The 20343-nt window shown below is 44.4% G+C and overlaps 1 protein-coding gene across 2 annotated transcripts; it reads left to right on the forward strand.

Annotated features, from left to right (window-relative positions):
* Positions 1 to 6168: 6168 nt before the first annotated feature.
* Positions 6169 to 15780, forward strand: CE1H17orf64 (chromosome E1 C17orf64 homolog). Of its 2 annotated transcripts, XM_042965756.1 has the most exons (7): positions 6169 to 6340; positions 7491 to 7592; positions 7850 to 8025; positions 8490 to 8589; positions 12940 to 13135; positions 13343 to 13429; positions 15506 to 15780. In XM_042965756.1, the coding sequence occupies exons 1-7, from the start codon at positions 6290 to 6292 to the stop codon at positions 15589 to 15591; spliced, it is 798 nt and encodes a 265-aa protein (XP_042821690.1). In that variant the 5' UTR covers positions 6169 to 6289; the 3' UTR covers positions 15592 to 15780. The 2 variants fall into 2 exon arrangements, with proteins under 2 accessions (XP_042821690.1, XP_007086819.1); XM_007086757.2 differs by lacking the exon at positions 13343 to 13429 and having other exon boundaries at positions 6173 to 6340.
* The last annotated feature ends 4563 nt before the right edge of the window (positions 15781 to 20343 follow it).

Raw genomic sequence — 20343 nt, forward strand, 5'->3', positions numbered from 1 at the left:
GCCCAGTTTCTTTTTGTTGCATCTCATTCTAAAATAAACACAACTCCAAAGCTGTCAAGTAGAGTAGACAGAGGTTCTAATGAAATGTTGCATCCCATGCCTTACAGCAAACGAATACAACCCATATTCATCCTTCGGGTCATCCTTTCCAGGCGTGCCTTATTGGAAGTGTAGGGCCCATCCTACCCAGCCTTCACCTTGTCCCATGGTGACCCAGCCTCTCATCATCTATTTTGGTAGTTTCTATCTCTGTAGTGTCCCTTCTCTCCTCCTCTCCCTTCTGACACCCTTTTCTAGATCCAAAACAAAACCAAAGGCCAAATACTTCTCATTTTCTCTTTCAAAGCAGCTTGGCTATCTCTTTTTGCCTTACCCTCAGATCTCACCTTCTGCCCCCAGCTAGTGAAGTTACTTCCTCTCCTAAAAGTAATTCTGGTGCTCGCTGATAAGATAATAACATTTTCTCCATTTGTAATGGGAACAGCCATCCATTCATTCATTTATTCAACTCAACAAACATTTATTGAGCTCCTGTAATAGAGATCTGGAGGATAGAAAGCTAATTTGAGCAAGATTCTGTTCTTGAGGAGCTGATGGTCTCCAGTGAAAGGGAATGCTAAACAAACACCTCCTATGTGGCAGTCACATGGATGGGCACTTTCACCTGAAAAATCTTAAAAACAATTTTTAATTCTTAATTGACATATAACATTGTATTAGCTTAAGGTGTACAACATAATGATTTGATATATGTATATATTGTGAAATGATCCTCACAATAAGTTTAGTTAACCTCCATCAATTCCCACATTGAAGTATCTTTAATCCTCAGAGAAACTCTATGTGATAAGTTTTGTTATTTCCTCTTTGCCATTGAGGAAGTTACGGTTTGGAAAGAGTGGTGTGCGGGCAAATGCTTAACAGTTTGGTGGGGAGGAGAGGACCCTGATTTGCAGTGGTTTTAATTTCTCTTGTGTAAATATTTCCACTATGGCCAACATCCAGTGACCAATGTAACATCACTGGATGTGCAGTTGGGAAGGAATGCTCCTCAGCATACAATTATATAGTATTTCTACTACACAGATACAACAGACACAAATAACCTCAAGGGCAAAGATAACTATTAAATGTTGAAAAATAAATAGGAAGGGTGTTAAGTATTTTGTTTTCCATGTCATTTCTTTCATTTTAAGTTGATATTTAATTTTATTTTTACAGAAGTAACTTTTTTATTGTCTTATACATAGCATAAAATTTACCACTTTAACCTTCACTAAGTGTACAATTTAGTGGCATTAAGTATACTCACAGTGTTGTATAACTACCACCACTATTTCCAGAACTTTTTTTATCATCCCAAACAGAAACTCTGTAATTATTCTTCCTTCCTCCCATGCTGGTAACTTCTGTTCTACTTCTGTCTCTATGAATTTTCCTGTGCTAGATATTTAATATGAGTGGAATCATACAATCTTTGTTCTTTTGTATCTGGCTTATTTCATTTAGCATAATGCTTGCTAGAGTCATCCATCCGGCAGCACAGATAAAAATCTCATTCCTTTTTTTGGCTGAATAAAATTCTATTGTATGTATATACCACGTTTTGTTTACCCATTCATGTGTTGATGAACATTTGGGTTGTACCCACCTTTTGGCTGTTGTGAATAATGGTGCTATGAACACTGGTGTACAAGTATGTATCCGAGTCCCTGCTTTCAATATTACTTAATAATGTCTGTTCAACAAACAGCTGGCAAAATTCCTGAAAATTTAGTAATCTGCTCTCATAAGCCTGTTAGAGCCAGCTCTGGCACAACACTGAAAACATAATTTATCCAATTGCATCTAAACAAGGGCCAATTTGGGATTCACCTCACCACATAGCCTCTTCCAAATTTGCCTGATGATAAGAATTCCCCGGGACCTATTAAAATATTGGTTCCTAGGCCTTCCTGGGAGATTCTGAAAGTCTGAGATGAGGTGACTTTTCTCATTCGAATTTTTCTCAGTCTGGAAAACCTGATATTAGCCCCCCAGTACCACCAGATCTAGGCTGAGGGCAGGGGGTAAAACTGTGGTGTCCTAAAGGAGAGGAGGTGAGAGTAAGTCCTACAGGGAGAACATGCATGACTTGTAGCAAATTTGGGGGTGGCATTTTTTCTCTCCAAAATCCTTCCCAACTCCAATATTTGTTGACTATACAATTCTCTCCAGCCTGTCTCCCTGCTTCCCAACTTAGGAAAGAACACCTTCCAGAGAGAGGCAAGTGGAAATCATTAGGCTCAGCAATTTAACACCATCTCAGAAAGCTTGCATATCATTAAATTGTTTAGAAACATGCTTTGAAGTTATGAGTTTGCCATTCTGTGGTGTTATTTTGATATCCTGACAAGATATTTTTAGAGCACATAAAGCCCAAATTAAAACATTGCTACCAAAAAAAAAAAAAAAGTGAAATTAAAACAGGGCTCCATAAATGGAAAACTACAGTAAACATCAGATAGGAGTGAAGGAAAAAGTACCAAATATTTTTGAGAACTATTTTGAGCAGAGAAGAGATGAAGAGATGCTTCTGACCAGCATGCAGAGATGTGCCTATGTCCTGCCAGGGTGAGAGGGAAAGGTGTCACGCCTATAGGCCCTACCGTGACAGGCTCTCACCCTGGGATTGGTGCAGGAGGAGCTTCATTCCCACTGGTGAGGGATGGGCATAGGCTGCTGGCAGGGGATGCAGTACTTCAGCTTTACTGGACACAGTAAACGATTTTACTGGCTTTCTCGTTTGTCACTGGTTTCTTGGTTTAGGTCTGGAATATGGTTATAGTTAGGCCTATAACCCCCTTGCCTTCTTCCTTTATCCTGTTTCTTTCCAGATTAGCTGTGTTCTGGCATTTCTCACAATTGAGGGCTTCCAAGAGCTCAGATTTAAAGACTCATCTGAAAAACCACTGCTGAGAAGGTCTACACCCTTAGGTTAGACCTCTTAGATCATTGGTTCTTAACTTCTTTAGGGCTACAGACCTCTCTGATTACCTGATGAAGGCTACAGGTCCTCACATATAACTTGCTAGTTAGAATTTCAAAGAGTTTATTGACTCCCTCAAGTCTATCAGTGAACCCCATGTTAAGAGACTCTGCCTCAGGTAGTGATAAGAGTCCTTCATCGCCTTGGATTAGGGACGCCTTGGCCCTCAGCTGGGAACTGTCCCATTTCCTCCAGACCCAGCACTTCAGCTATGATGGGAGTTTGAGTGGTCTTCCTTTTTTTGGAGACTTGATACAATTCTAATTGGATAACTGGACAATCCAGAACAAGATCAAGAGGCTTTTTTTGAAGAAATATCTTCAAGTCTATGAGAGGATGCATAGGCAGTGGATGCCAAGAGTCGTTTTCCCTGTTCACTGAATTCAGGGTATACAACAAAAATTTCATGAGCTCTATATGGTCACTAGAGGGTATGAGTGAGACATGATGTTTATGAAACTGGCCCATGCCATTAAGAAACATGCCAGCCTGCATGGAGTAGAGGGTGAACAAATTAACATCCTCACCCCCACCTTCTCCACTCCAGATCCACCTGCCTGAAGTATATGGCACATAGAGTTTTCAAAATTAACTATTGGAGGAATAACTCAGGTCAATGAGTTGATTTGCTAACCGGCCATTTTAGAGTCATTTTCAGCTAACTGGTTGGATTTTGAAGACTGTCTCCCAAAGGCAATGGATTTTTATTTTGTTTTAATGTTGAGTGTTGAGCCATTATTCCTGGCTGCTGTCAGACTCAATGGTCTCTTCAGGCTACTCCCTAAGGTTGATAATAAAATGCTTATGGGACTAGGGCAGGCATCCAGAGTCTAGGACTTGCTGAAGGCTCTGGAGGGAAGATAAGTGGAGTGGGTTGAGGGAGCAGGCAGGGACAGATAAGCTTTGAGATTCTGACTTACTTCCCCCTTCTCAATTGTAAATATTATTTGGGGCAAGGGGAAGGATAGATATATAACATCTATATCTATATTCAATTCCTTGTTTCTTTTTACTGTTTTCTTCCAGTGTCGGTCCATATTCATGTCAACTTATCTAAGTAGGAGTTATAATGTAATACTCTTTTGTGTTCTGTGTTTAAACTTAGTATTATATCACATTTTTAATGATGTTATGTATTCCTTTTAAAAACAGACTCAGCTTTTTTTTACTGTAAATGTAAAGTATATTCATTATTTCTTAAATGCAGACAATATGCCCAAAAAATGAAAAATCATTTTGAAGTGTATCCTTCAGGACTTTTTCTATGCATACATAATTACATACTTTCAAAAATGGAATCATACCAGACATGCTGCTTTAGGTCTTGTTTCCCATTTGTTAAATATAGATGTAAAGTTGAAATTAAAACATTTTTAATTTTAATTATTACTATATAAATATAAAATAATGTTTTAATAATTAGTAGTATTTTGGTGGTAAGGCATTTTTAAAATTAATTTTGTTTACTATTTAATAGAGTAGTATTTTTAAGTATTGGTGTCCCATAATTTATTTACCCTTTCCTACTGATAACACTTCAGTTGTTTCCAAATTGTCACCACTGCAACCGTCCTCATACATACATTTTCTCTCGGGACCAATTCCTGGAAGTAGAATTTGTGGGCCGAAGGGAATGTACATTTAACATTTTGCATTATTCCCAGAAGTGAGTAAGAGAGCCCCTTTCCCCATACTCTTGCAAATATAATTTTCCTTCTTTTTTTAAAGTCCATTTTCATGTTTTATATTTGAGAGAGAGAGAGAGAGATTGCGCAGCGGAGGGGCAGAGAGACAGAGAGGGAGCCATAGAATCCGAAGCAGGCTCCAGACTCTGAGCTGCCAGCACAGAGCCCGGTGGGGGGGCTCCAACTCAGGAACTGTGAGAGCATGACCTGAGCCACTCAGGCGCCCCTAATTTTCCTTAATAGCCACAAAATAGTCCTGGAGTAATGCTCAGAGAACACACCTTCCAGTTTGGAGGAGAGCCACATTCCCTAGGACTATCAGGAGCCACAATGTCCCTATCAGGTGCAGGTACCGCCGCCAGATGGCGAGAGGGAGGCCTGGGACGACCCTTGAGGGGTCTGGAGGGTGGGGAATACTAGCCCGGCTCGTTTGGCCACGGCGATCCGACCCGACCCCGCGCGGGCGAAGGCAGGAGAGGAAGTGGAAAGTATGGACTTGGAGGAGACGGGCCCCGGGCGCAGAGGACATGAGGGCAACGGCCTGAAGACGGACTTCAGCGTCGCAAGGAAGAAGATGCGGGTTGTGTACACGGGGGCTGCAACGGTCCCATCAGCGCCGTACCCCGCGGTGCGCGCCGGTGGAGGTCGCGAGCGGGCTCTGGGGCCGCGTGAGGGGAGAGGTCGGATTTCGCGCCTCCGAGAACTCACGGGCTGAACGGGCCGGGGAGACGCAGGGACCCCGCCGGCAGCGCTTACTCTCCTTGGAGGGCGGTGTCGGTGGGAAAGGCTAGAGTGGTTGGGATCCAACAGAAAGCCCCTCGCCCCACTTAGTGGCCGCCGACCTGTGCAAGTCACGGAACCTCTATGCGTCTGGGCTCCTCTTCTATGAAATGGGATCACTGATGGTACCACCTCAGAGAAGACTGTTGTGAGGATTAATTGAGATAATACCTGGTGGCTTGTATTTTTTGCACACTGCCTCAAAACACCACCACTCTTCAACCAACACCCAACACAATCGACTTATTAACTTCCTGGAGGCTACAGAGGCGTAGAAGAGAAGATCTCAGTAGAGATTTACTGTATTCAATTCTCTTGGTGCACCCTCTAGTCCTTTGCCCCAAATCCAGAAAGAAATGTTATAAACCATGGTCTTCATCTCAGAGAGCCCACGGTGTGACTGAGGAGTCGTGAATGGTACACATGCAAGAAAATTACTTCACAAGTCTTACCAGTGTTCACAAACACTGGTTCTGACAGTTCTCCTGGGAGAAGGGGTGCCAGCCCCTCCTGGCCAGCTGTGAGCTCTAAGAAAGTCCTGGGTCTACCCGGCACATCTTGCTCACTTCCCTGTTCCAGTTCCCAGTTGAACAAGATGGATGGGCCACCCCTAAGAATGAGGGCCTGGCAGGGGGAGGGGAGCTAGGCTCTGTGTTGGCAGTTGCCATGGTTTCACTCAGAGTTCTGGAGCCAACCTGCCCACCCCCTGAGACACTCAGGTCACAGAAGCAGTAGGTCAGAAGCCTGAGGGGATATAAGGAGTGCCACTCTGGAGCCCCCCAGTGCACCTGTTGAGATGGAGGCCTCAAATGGGCAAGGGGGTGAAGGAGACAAGCCCCTAAAGAAGGTGAAGTGGGGTGAGGGATGTGAGGGAGGGAAGAAAGAAGGTCCTTGAGGGGCTAGTCTTGGAAAGCAGAGAACATGAAATTAAGGGAAGGAAAGAAGAAGGAAAAATGTTGATGTACACGAGTTAGCAAGAGACCAAAAGAACAAAAGGATAATTCATTCAAACACAAGTTTATCAAAGACGTGTATTCCTGGCAAGATGATTGTTGGTTATGGAGACACAAGGGCATGTGTGTGTGTGTGTGTGTGTGTGTGTACGTGTGTGTGTACACTTGTGTCATGGTCTGTGTGTGTGGTTGTGTGGTGTGAGGGCTGTGTTTATAGATTTGATCGGCCAGAGTCCCCTCTCTCTGGGGCCTGGAGGAGCCTAAGATACATACTCTCTCCATCTACTTTCCTCCGTTTCCCTGGTCTCTCCCTTCAGAGTGGTCTGGGCCGGGATCTTCCTTGTTCCCCCTGAGCACAAGCAGGAATTAATGCTCCCTTTTCTGAGAGGCTTTTGAAAGGTCAGGTGCAAATCCCACCATGTCAGTTTAATCCTGTGCTCTGACTTTAAGTATTATTTCGTAGTCACTTTGTCTTCATTAATTTTCAGCTTTTGGGGGGCCCACTTTTGCTGTCAGAAATCTCCTCCTCATCACCATCACTGTCACATGGTTTTCTGAGTGCCTGTTATCATGGCATGATGCTAAAGGTTAGAGGTGGTCCTGGGGCTTAGGCCCTCAGTAAATGTTTGTTTGAATGAATGAATAAATGACTCCTTGCTCATTCCCCCAAGGAGTTTCTTACATCTCTTGGCGCCTCAAAGTGTTCTTATCTGTAACCAGGGATAATGATATCTAACCTCACAGAATTTGTGGGAGAATAAAATGAGTTCGTGTTTATCAAGTGATTTGTACAATTAACTACTATTCTGTGCTATAATTATTATAAAAGAAATGGGTAGGGCACTCTAGGTTTCCTAAGCAGGGATGTTCAGGGATGGGTTTCTTTGCTAGGGCTTACTGCTTCAGGACTGGGCCAAGAAAGGGTCCTCAGGGAAAATGGAGAAGGGCTTTGGCTGGAATTTGGATCACTTGTTGCCTAGCACTGCCCCTCAAGAGCACCTGCCTAAGCTCCCCAGCTGACCATTGCCTCCTGCCTCTTCCCAGGTGACAGATGCACCCTACTTAGAGAAGAGCTCCTGCACCACCCCTTCTGGAGACTCACTTGTACGCCATGCCAAGGGTCTGGACCAGGACACCTTCAAAATTGTAAGGGGCCAGCCCAGGACCCTGTCTCTTGTTCCCTACAGGTCAGGAGACCTGGATCAGAATTGACAGGCCTCAGAACCATAGCTTATTGTCCCAGTTGTCATGCTCTTGGGAAGGAAGTGGGGCAGGAGCTTGACTGGAGCCTCCTTACTTAACCCGCTTAACACTTCCTGGCTCATAAAGGCTTCTGGTTACTTGGGGCTGCCCATCTGCCTCTTTTCTCCTATGACCCCTCACTTGACCTGTTGCCTCCTCAGTGCAAAGAGTATCTAAGACCACTGAAGAAGTTCCTGCGAAAGTTGCACCTGCCCAGGGACCTTCCCCAGAAGAAGAAGCTAAAGTACATGAAGCAGAGCCTGGTGGCCCTAGGGGACCACATCAACACCTTTCTGCAACACTACTGCCGAACCTGGGAAATCAAGCACTGGAGGAAGTAGGGCAGCGTCCTTGCCCTTCCCACTATTCCCACTCCTGGGCCACATACCTTTCCCACCCCCGATTCAAGGTCCCACCTCAGTCAAGATCCCTGAGTCCTTCATTCTTTCATCTTTATGTGAAAGAGTCAGGATGCTAGAGTGAGCATGGTGAAGAGGGGGTGGAGAGAATGGGATCTCTAGTTACTCAGGGCAGCATTGATTCATGGCAGCTACGTACACAGTGGACTCTCCTGACTCTGGAGAATGACCTTTGATTGAACAACTGCTGTGTGGTGTGGGTACCCATCACCAGGTTGGGGTATTCAAGGTCTAGCAAATTTCCACCTCTCCACGTCCCCAGAGAAATCCAAGGAGGCAGCATGTGGTCCATTTCTCCCTGGGTGGGTCCTGGACACAAGACAAATGCTGAAGGGAGAGGGGCTGTGCTCTGCCTCCCTCAGCCTTGGTTTCTCCCCTGCAGGATGCTCTGGCAATTTGTCTCTCTCTTCTCAGAACTGGAGGCAAAACAGCTTCGCAGGCTCTACAAGTACACCAAGAGCAACCAGACAGCTAAGTTCCTGGTGAGGCACTCAGGAAAGCTCCTCCCCAGGCCTGGCTGAGGGTTGGCTGGTATATTCTTGGATTGTGGGGGGAGGCCTGGGGCTGAAGGTCCCTCTGATACCACCAGCATCCTTCCAGTCATTTCCACACTCACTGGCTCGGGAAGATCCCACTGCCCCTACCTTTACCCCTATAGGGGGCGAAGTGGGGCTAAAAAGGGCAGAGGCTCAACTTCAAGTTCTTGATACTTACTCTCCACACCAACACCCTGATGTTAACAAGGGCAGGGACCTTCCTGAGGAGCTATAGGTGGGGACAGTTGAGGCCAGGCAGAAAGGCACAACCAGCTTGGGGAAGGCTCCAAGGACTAGCAACAGCCTGGCCTGGCTTTGGTCAAAAACAGTGACTCTCAAACATTTTGGTTTCAGGTCATGTTCACTCTCTTAAAAAACCACTGAGAAGCCCCAAAAGCATTTATGTAGGTTATATCAATCGATATTTGCCTCATCTGAAATTAAAACTAAAGAAAAAATTCAAAATAAGTACTTACTAATCCAATTAAAAATAAAAGCAAGGAGCCCACTACATTTTAACATAAATAATTTTTACAAGAAATATCTGTATTTTCCAAAACCAAAAAAATTAGTGAGAAGAATAGCATTGTTTTACATTTTTGCAAATCTCTTTAGTGTCTGGCTTAATAGAAGACAGCTCAGCTGTGTTCTCATATCTGCTTCTACAATCTCTTATGATATGTGATTTGGCTTAAGTACATGATGAAAACCCAGACGTGCACAACTGTATAGTTAGAGAAGAGAGGAATATTTTATTAGCATTTTCAGATAGTTATGGATATTTTTTTTAATTTATTTACTTTGAGAGAAAGAGAGAGCAAGGGAGAGGGGCAGAGAGAAAGAGAGAGCAGACTCCATGTTCGGTGAATAGCCCAATGCGGGGCTCAACTCTCATGATAGTGAGATCGGCACCTGAGCCGATAGCAAGAGTTGGACGCTTAACCTGCTGAGCCGCCCAGATGCCCCTGTATATTTTTCTTTGCTACCACACCAAAACTCAACAAGTGGCAGCTACTTAGTAGCAATGTGGAATCTGAAACCATATGAATGAACGTTATAAAATACTTCTTTTTCTTTTTTTAGCACTTTTAGGTTTACAAAAAAATTGGGTAGAAAGTTCAGATGTTTCCCATATACTACCCCCTCTTGTTTTCCTTATTATTAGCATCTTGCATTAGAGAGGTACATTTGTTACCATTGGTGATCCAGTATTGACACATTATTAACTAAATAATGTCCGTAGCTTACATTAGGGCCCACTCTTTGTGTTGTACATTCAATAGGTTTTGACAACTGCATAATGACATGTATCCACCATTACAAAGCATACAGAATAGTTTTGCTGCCTTAAAATGCCCTGTCCTCCCCGTATTCATCCTTTCATTCTTTCCCTCCAAACTCCTGGCAATCATTGATCTTTTTACTGTCTCAATGTTTTTACTTTTTCCAGAGTGTCATACAGTTGGAATCACACAGTATGTAGCCTTTTCAGATTTGTATCAATGACTTTTTCACACTGGCTTACATTAGACTCCATTGGTTTCTCTCTTGCACTTTGGGTAGACCCCACTTTTCAGGGGGTCAGTGAGGTCAAAATATTTCAGGGGCCCCCAAGGGCTCACAGAGCACACTCTGAGAATCACTAATTCAAAATAATAATCATGGGTAACAGTTTCTATGTTCCAGCACTTTATGTTCCCTCCCGTGATCTTCAAAAGTAACCCTGGGGCACCTGGGTGGCTCAGTCAGTTAAGCGTCTGACCTCGGCTCAGGTCATTATCTCATGTCTCATGGGTTTGAGCCCTGAATCTCGCTCTGTGCTGACAGCTCAGAGCCTGGAGCCTGCTTCAGATTCTGTGTCTCCCACTCTCTCTGCCCCTCCCCTGCTCACACTCTGTTTCTCTCTCTCAAAAGTAAACAATTTAGGAAAAAAAAAAATAACCCTACATGGTAACTAGAAATAGTGTTCACAGTGTGTAAATGAAGATACCAAATGCAGAGAGCTTGACCCAGACCACATATCAAGTAGAGGGAAGAGCCAGGTTCAAACATCTGGTTCAGAGGAAAGCCCTCCTCTGACTGGCACCTCACTCTTGCTGGGCAGCTTTAACGAAATCCTTTCCCCCCTTGGGTCTCTATTTCTTCCTCTGAGCATGAATGGGTGAGTCGTTTCAGTGATTCCTCCTCTGAATACAAGGAGTTGCCATTTTAGTGATATCTGGATTTCACTGGCCAGGAAAATCTCAAAAGATATTTTCAGGTTCTCAATTTTAATTTTGTCAAGGACTTTAAAATAAGTACCATTGTTTCATTACAAAGAAATGCATAAGACTCTATAATTCTAGACTAATACACACATGAAAAAATGCTCAACATCACTCATCATCAGGGAAATACAAATCAAAACTACAATGAGGTTATCAGCTCACACCTGTCAGAATGGCTAAAATTAACAACACAGGAAACAACAGGTGTTGGCGAGGATTCGGAGAAAGGGGATCTCTCTTATATTGTTGGTGGGAATGCAAATTGGTGCAGCCACTCTGGAAAACAGTATGGAGGTTCCTCAAAAAGTTAAAAATAGAACTGCCGTATGTTCCAGCAATTACACTACTAGGTGTTTTACCAAAGAATACAAAAATACAGATTAGAAGGGGCACATGCACCCTGAAGTTTATAGCAGCATTATCAACAATAGCCAAACTGTGGAAAGAGCCCAAATGTCCAGTGACTAATGAATGGATAAAGGAGATGTGGTACATATACACAATGGAATATTAGCCATAGAAAAGAACGAAATCTTACATTTGTGATGATATGGATGGAGCTAGAGTGTATTATGCTAAGTGAAATAAGTCAGTCCGAGAAAGACTACCATATGATTTCACTCGTGGAATTTTTTTTAATGTTTGTTTATTTTGGGGGGCACCTGGGTGGCTCAGTTGGTTAAGTATCTGACTCTTGATTTTGGCTCTGGTCATGATCTCACGGTTTGTTAGATCAAGCCCCGCATTGGGCTCTAGGCTGACAGTGCAAGGCCTGCTTGGAATTCTCTCTCCCCCTCTCCCTCCCTCTCTGTCCCTCCCCTGCTCATGCTCCCTCTCTCATTCTCTCTCAAAATAAATAAATAAACTTAAAAAATAATAATGTTTATTTTTGAAGGGAAGAGAGACAGAACATAGTGGGGGAGGAGCAGAGAGAAAGGGAGACACAGAATATGAAGCAGGCTCCAGACCCTGAGTGGTCAGCACAGAGCCCGACTAGGGGCTCAGGAACCGGGAGATCATGACCTGAGCGGAAGTTGGACGCCCAACTGACTGGGCCACCCAGGCGCCCCTCACTCGTGGAATTTAAGAAACAAAACAGATGAGGGAAGACTGGGTGGCTCAGTTGGTTAAATGTCTGGCTTCGGCTCAGGTAATGACCTCCCTGTTCGTGAATTCAAAGCCCTCCAGGAAGCTGCTTCAGAGCCTGGAGCCTGCTTCGGATTCTGTGTCTCCCTCTCTCTGCCCCTTCACCCACTCAAGCTCTGTCTCTCAATCTCTCAAAAATAAACAACAAAAAAATAAAAACAGATGAACATGTGGGAAAGGAAAAAAAAAAAAAAGAGAGGCAAACCTAAGACTCTTAACTATAGAGAACAAACTGAGGGTTGTTTGTTGGAGGGGAGGTGGGTGGGGGACAGGCTAGATGGGTGATGGGTATTAAGGAGGGTATTTATTGTGATGGGCACTGGGTCTTATATATAAGTGACAAATCACTAAATTCTACTCCTGAAACTAATACTACACTATATGTTAACTAAACAGAATTTATTTATTTATTAAATTTCTTTTTAATGTTTATTTATTTGGGGGGAGAGGAGCAGAGAGAGAGAGAGGGAAAGAGGATCTGAAGCGGGCTCTGTGCTGACAGCAGAGAGCCCAATGCAGGGCTCAAACTCACAAACCGTGAGATCATGACCTGAGCCAAAGTCGGATGCTTAAACTGACCCACCCAGGAGCCCCAGCTAACTAGAATTTGAATACAAACTTGAAACAAACAGAAAAAGATACTATAACGCTAAGAGTTGGAGGACGTATATCAAAGTAAAGAACCACCCAATAAGAGACAGTTGGCAGCCTGGCCTCAGTGTCTCTGTTTCTCTCCCACATCTGTGACCCTTTGTTCCTGCTGACTAGGCACGTGTGAGGTGCAGCCAGACCACAGTAATTTCCTAACAAGGGCAGGGCTGGGGCTCTGGAGTATGGGGCCTGTCTTCTCCATACTCTCCTAAACATTATGGGCCCATTGCAGGTGGCATTCTGTCCCCTGGACACCCCGGAAAGCTCCTTGCTGGCCAACCAGGAAGACAGTCTGCCCAAGCTCTGCAGTGCCTGGGGGCTGCACGGCAACATCAGCGGCATGAAGGAGAGGCTGTCCAAGATGCAGGCCCCTGGCCGAGAGGCCTCCCTGCTGGGGGAGCCAAGATCCCAGATCCAGGTCATGAAAGGTAATGCCCCTTCCATGTGGGAACCATGTCTGGAGGAGGGGTCTCGCCCACGGTGCCACATGCCCCCTACCTCCCCCCCCACCCGCCCCCAGCAGCCTGACACGTTTCCCTTCCCATCTTCTTTTTAGCCCTCTATTTCTCTTTCTGTCCATTCTCCTTCCTCTTCTGCACTTTTTTCTTTTCTCTGTTTTGTCCCCCTCCCTGCAGGCATGTTTATCATAGAAAGTTTGAAATGTACAGATAAGTATAAAACACAAGAGGGGAAAATCACCCATCACCCAGAGACCATGACAGGTAACATTTGGGTGTGTTGCCTTCAGTGTTCTGTATGATTTCCCTCCGGAGGTCTCGTGATATATAGTTTTGGTTCCTGCATTTTTCAGTTAACAGTTTAAATGAAGGCGCTTTCCCACAAGACTAGAAGCAGAGACAGTTTCTAGCAGCCAAGAGTGGGGGCTCCAAACAGGGGCAGGGTGCCTACTCCCTGTTTCAGGTGGCTACGGGGTAAGGGAGTGGTTCATTCCCAAGGCGGGGAGAAAGTCGAGTCAGATGGACTGGGGATGGCCTTCCCAGCAGCTTTGGTCTCTGCAGTGACTGCACCGCTTGGCCCACTGGACGGAGGCTGTGGGGTTAGGGACAGACTTTCCAGCGAGGGGTCCCAGCCAAGGTTGGAACCTACGAAGGCCCCCTCCTGTGCACTGAGGTGCAAAGAGATGTGGGAGCCACATACCCCTCCCTCTTCTGGATCTGGCTCTGGGGACCCCGCATACAATGGGATGAAGGCCAGGACGTCATTAAGATAATGTAGGCCAAGCAGCTCACAAATCAGATCAGGAAAGTGAGGTCTGGGCTTTTGGGTCAGCCTTTCCCTGTACCAGGTGCTCTGTATCTCTTTATTTCACTTAACGCCTGCAACATCCTCATGAGGAGGGTATTATTGTCCCCCTTGCACAAATGAGCAATCTGAAGCCATAGGGCAAAGGGTGGGACAGGCTGACTGGAGGAAGTAACTCTGGGACAGGCTTTAAAGAAAGGGAAAAGGAAAGGAGGGGGGAAGGAAGAGTAGGAGGAGAGAGGAAAGGTGTGTGCAGAGGTGAGGGGCAATGAGCGTACAGTCCGGAGCCTGGAGGTGAACGGAAGAGCAGGTTGGAGAAGTGCAGGATGGGGAGGAGGGGAGGATAGAAGGGTCTGGGGGGGTGGGGGGGTGGGGGGATAATAGGAAAAAGCCTTGCATGGTAGGTTAAGAACTTTGGCTTTCATGTAATTCTTTTTTTTTTTTAATGTAATTCTTAAAATAACATTTTATTCCTACCTATAAACATAAGCATAGCATAGAAAATTGGGTAATACCGATAAACAAAAATAAGCAAATATAAACACCACATTGTTATCACTACTGCTAGCACTTTCCAGATGTTTTTTATGCATATAAATACCTGTATTTTAGCCAAATGAGACCTCGCTGTGTGTAGGATTTTGCTTGGAACTTGCTTTTTTCAGTTAATTAGATCAACCTTCCATGTCAACGTTTTCATTTCATCTCATTGTTGGATTAAATACTTCATATTCAAATTTTCCAAGTAGTCAAAGATCTTTTTTGCGCTGGTTTCTCAAGCATGAATTGCCCTGGTTATGCCCCTTCCATCTCTTTTAACCTAACAATGTCCTCTTTTTTACACCCTGACTTGTTGAGGAGATCAGGCCACTGATCTGCGGAATGTTCCACTTTTGATTCTTGTTGCTTCCTTTTGGCATTTTTAAAGCTTGTTCCTCTTTAGATAAAAAGTCTTGGTGAATTCACGTTAAACATTTGTTTGGGATACATTAGAGCCGAGGTTGTGTTCTTCACATTGTGGTAATATGACAAAACACACACTATTAGGCGGGCCCACCAGGAATGGGCTAAGGTCAATCACTGAGTCTATTCATGATATTAAATGTACCCCATGTGGTGTTTCTTTGACTCTATGTTCATTAGTCCGTTTTTACGAAAAAAGATGGCGGTGGTGTTTGCAAACAGTCTGGCAGCAAAGTCCTGGGACCTGGGGCATGAAACCTGAGAGGGGTGCGGGGAAGAATCAGAGTCAAGACACATGGTATAGTCCTGACTGTGCCCCTAACTTGCCTTGGGCTTTGGGTGGGCTATTTCCTTACTCTGTGCTTGGGTGAGATCCTTCATCTGTAAATTAGGGTGATACCATCTTCCTCTGCCACAGGGTTCTTTGAGAAAAGAGGGACAGAGGTTGCAAGTTAAGATAAGATTGTGTTGTTCTTCCTTTCTGTCCTTACCATATCCCCCGAATGTTACAGCCTGAGATTCTCTTACTCTTTGTGATGTTATCAGGACTGTGTTTGACCTTCCCTTTTCAGATTCTCTAAGGAAACTTCCTCACAAAACAAAACTCAAGAATAAGAGAATTAAGGAAGCACCAGAGACTCCAGAGACCTGCCCATAAGAACATCAGGCTAGAACAGAGGGCCAGCTTGCCCTGGGTCCCAGAGCACTTGTCTTCAACACCTCTGCACCCTGGGGGCTGGGACCAATGAAGGGAAAGAAGAAAACTGTCTTTATCAGAAGGATGCTCAGGTCTTAGTTACGTATAAATGGGGCGGGAAATAAACAACCTTAAGACAGTTCTACCTTACTTGGCTAACAATCATCATTCATTCGTCTTTTTAATTTTTTTTAAAAAAAATGTTTGCCAGCTACCTTCTGATTGGCAGGTATGAATAACACAGATGAATAACACAGATGAATAAGAAGTGATCACCATCATACTCTAGTGCAGGAGACACACATGAATAGACATTACAACAGGCTGAATAGAGGTGCACAGGGAAACCTCGGCAGGTGACAAAGGAGTGATGTGTGCCAGGGGAGAGCACAGTGGAGAGTGGAGGGGGCCTTGCAGCAGAAAGGGAGAAGTCTGGCAGTCTGCCTCAGTTGTCTGGACTTGGTCTCCTGGATAACCTGGGGGGAGAGAGGTAAGGGAGGTGTCAAGCAGTGGAATGAGCTGATGTGACCTGGCGATTGGGGAGATGCTCCAGAGGCAGTGAGCACAGTGCATGGAAGCAAGAGAGGGTGGAGGCCAGAGACCAAAGAAGAAATCATATCAGTAGCCTTAGCTCGGATGATGGTTCAAACTGGTGGTCAAAAGTCAGCAGCTGCATGCTGAATTCAGACCAATGATGTGTTAGTTGTTTGCCCGTTGTGGTGGTCTACTTGCTGTTTAAAATTAAAAAAAAAAAAATTAGTTGCCAATATTAACTTGGTACATTTCACCTTAAAAACAACAAACAGGGGCACCTTGGTGGCTCAGTCAGTTAAGCATCCGACTTCAGTTCAGGTCATGATCTCACAGTTCATGAGTTTGAGCCCTGCATCAGGCTCTGTGCTGATGGCTCAGCCTGTAGCCTGCTTTGGATACTGTGTCTCCCTCTCTCTTTGCCTGCTCCCTGCTCATGCTCTCTCTTATTCTCTCTCAAAAATAAACAAAAACATTAAAAAACAGACAAACAAACAAACAACAAACAGCAACAGGGTCGCCTGGGTGGCTCAGTCAGTTGAATGTCCGACTTTGGCTCAGATTATGATCTCACGGTTCATGGGTTCGAGCTCCGCGTCAGGCTCTGGGCAGACAGCTCACATCCGGGAGCCTGCTTCAGATTCTGTATCTCCCTCTCTCTCTGCCCCTCCCACGTTTGTGCTCTCTCCCTCTCTCTCAAAACAACAACAACAACAACAACAACAACAACAGATTTCTGGTTTTTAAAAACTTGCCCCACTTGGATGTGCCTTCCCACATGACCGCGCCAGGCTGGAGCTCAGAAACAATTGCTCAGGTTTCACTGATATTCTTTCTAGTTAGTTCACCACAGTCTCCACCCCCTCTCTCTTGCGTCACACACTGGCCTTCTTCACCCAGTTGTATCACCCATTTGACTCTTCTGGCTTTTCATATTTGCTACCTTGGGGATATACAAAGTCAATGAAGGTGTGCATAAAAGGGGGACGAGTACATTTGTAACATTAGATAGAATAAAATTGACAATTTTAGGTGACAGATGTGCGAGATAGGGAGGGAGGAGGAGGAAGTGAAGACGGTCGATTTTTTGTAGATGGTGTTCAACTCCAGGAAGAGAAGCAGGTGCAATCGTTTTCTGAAAACGCGGCAGAGTCGGAACTCTGCCTGAGGCAGCAGCAGACAATGCCCAGTGCTGCCTTGGAGGGGGTAGGACCAGAACATATGTGTGTGACCCTTTCTTCTCCCTTCCCTCGATTTGTCTTCATGAGTGAATATCATCAAAATGTTTAAATGATAAAATGATAAATGATAAACATTTAAAAAACTTAAATGACAGGGAAGCATAATGCATGAAAGAAGGCCCCAGCTCTCTCTTTGTTCTTCATACTCATCGCCTCCCAGAAATGGCAAGATGAAGAGTACTGAGGCACAGGTCTGCAGGCCAGCCTCGCTCCATTGGTCCCTGACAGTTCTAACAAAGCAGGGAGGATTTGCCAGAGAAGGTGAGCAAGCTGGAGGGTGTCCCTGATGATGGGGAGGGGGTGCTCCAGTTTTCTCTACTCCTGAGTGATTTCACTGACAAGGTCCCAGGAAAAGGGCCAGTGGTTCTGGGAACAGATGAAAACAGGGAGGTGTCCTGTGTGTGAGGCAGCACCACCCCCTAGAGGAATAATGGGATTCTATAGCAGAGGCAGACACCAGGAGGAAGTGGGGGGAACTTTATATCAGCCTGGGGACCAGCAGGATCCCTGAAGGCAAAATAGGCAACAGTCTTGGTTTTTGAGCCCTCTTAACTCTTTCCTCAAATTTAGTGAGATCTCATAATTCCAAAAACGAACATCACATAACATTGCTTCACTCCAAACCCTCCGAACAGCGCAGAGGATTATTAGGCCAGTGAAAATACTGAGTGTGATACTAGAATGGTGATACATGTCATTATACATGTGCCCAAACCCATAAAACGGACAATATCAAGAGTGAACCCCAGTGTAAACTAGGCACTCTGGGTGAGGATGTGGCACTATAACAGATGTATCACTCTGGTGGGGGGTGTGGATAATGGGGGAGACGATGCGTGTGTGGGAACAGTGGTATATGAGAAATCTCTGAATCTTCTGCTCAGATATGCTGTGGACTTAAAACTGCTCTACAAAAATATTAAAACGAAGGAATAAAACCCTCCAACAGCTCTTCATCTCATGCAGATTAAAATCCAAAGATTTTGCAAGGGCCTATAAGGCCTACTATGATATATTCCCACTGTCCATTATGTTACCTCTCTGAACTAATTCTTTTCTCATACTTGTCAAGATACTCCTGCCTCAGGGCCTTTTCACTGGCCGTTTCCTCCATCTGGAATGTTCTTTCCTAAGATACCCAGTTGGCTAACTCCTTCATTGCCTTTAAATCTCTGTTCAAATGTCACCTTCTCAGTGGAGCCTTTTAAATTCCAACAACTACACACATTCTGAATATCCCTTAGTCTATTTTTATTTTCCTAAGACACATATACCTCTCAAATATTATATAATTTAATGATTATATTTCTTATTTATTGATGGTATCCTCCCACTAACATGTAAGTTCCACAAGGGCAGAGTTTTTTGTCTGTTTTGTTCATTGCTATATCCCAAGCAATTACAACAGGACCCAGCACAGAGTACGTACTTAATAAACATTTGTAGAATGAATTAATGAATGAACTAACAAATCAAACTAGAGCATTTAGTCCAAACACTTCCTGGTTCAGAGGGGGGGAAAAAGAGGCCCAGGAAGAAAGGTTGACTTCTCCAAGTTTGGATATTAAGTCAAACACCAGAACTGGGACTAGAATTCAGACTTGATGCCTACTGGCCATACATCCATGTGTCATGCCGGCCACCTCCCATACACCAATGACACGTGCTCTCCTTGCTCTTGGCCAAAATGCTTGTATGACTCAAATAACTCAAAATGCTTAACGTATTGCTTCTAGGATAATTTGTATTTTCTTAGTTAACATATCTCTGCATAAAGTATGACTCTCTAAGCTGGACTTGGAGACACCAGAAGCAGGTGGCTGGGGAAGGTTATTTGGAGGTGCAGGGGCCGATCGTGCCGTAGGGGTAGTCTACTGTGGGGAAATTGCCTGGCTGATAGCCAGACCAGGCAGCCTTCAAGGAGAGTCCCTTCCCTAGAGAATAGTGGATACTTTCCCTAAAGTCTTAAATGGAAGAGGCTCCCAACCACAGATATACTGATTGATCACTGCCTGACCCACTCCTATCCCAGGCTACAGGAGTCAGCTGGCAGCCTCCTCTTCCTATAACACTACCACAAATGCATGTAACTCAGCACAGATGGCAAAAGGCTTTGTATGCATTCACATTGGATCTTCATGACAAGCTTGTGGGAGAGACTCTGCCCCATTATAGAGAAGAAAGCAGCTAAGTACAGCTTAGAGGCTGGCACAGCTGAACTGAAATACTGACTTTCTGTGTCTTCTGACTCCACACCGAGTCCTCCTGTGTTTTACGATTTTTCTTTTGCGCATGCATTTTTTCGTTTTTTTAAGCATTTTTTAAAGTTTATTTATTTTGAAAGAGAGAAAAGGAGAGGGCTGTGAGTGGGGGAGGGGAAGAGAGAGGGAGAGACACAATCCCAAGCAAGCTGTCAGCATAGAGCCTAATCAATGTAGGGCTCCATGTCACATCTCCATCTCATGAATCGTGAGATCTTGACCTGTGCCAAGATCAAAAGTTGGATGCTTCACTGACTGAGCCACCCAGGCACCCTGTACAGACATTTTTTATTTTTATGTAGTTAAATTCACAGTCCTTCCTTTAATGGCTTCTTTAGGACTTTGAAAGGTTTTCCCCACTCAGAGAATATTTAAAATTGTATCTTTCCTTCTAGCACTAGTGTTTCAATTTTTACATTTAAATCTTTAGTCTATCTGAAATTTATTTTGGTATAAGTTGTATAATAGGAATCCAACTTTTTTTTTTCCAGATGGCTAAAAGTGTCCTTGCACATGTGGGAGTGTATTTATAGGATATACCATATAGGGGAAAAAAAACCATCTTTCCTGAATTGTTTGAAATGTCACTCTTATGATACTTTAAATTCCTGATTTATTTGTGTCTATTTCTGAACATTCTGTTCTGGTCCATTGATCTGTGTGTCCATGTAGGGTTTTAA

The sequence above is a fragment of the Panthera tigris genome, chromosome E1 (assembly GCF_018350195.1).
Source record: "Panthera tigris isolate Pti1 chromosome E1, P.tigris_Pti1_mat1.1, whole genome shotgun sequence".
Taxonomy (NCBI): Eukaryota; Metazoa; Chordata; class Mammalia; order Carnivora; family Felidae; genus Panthera; species Panthera tigris.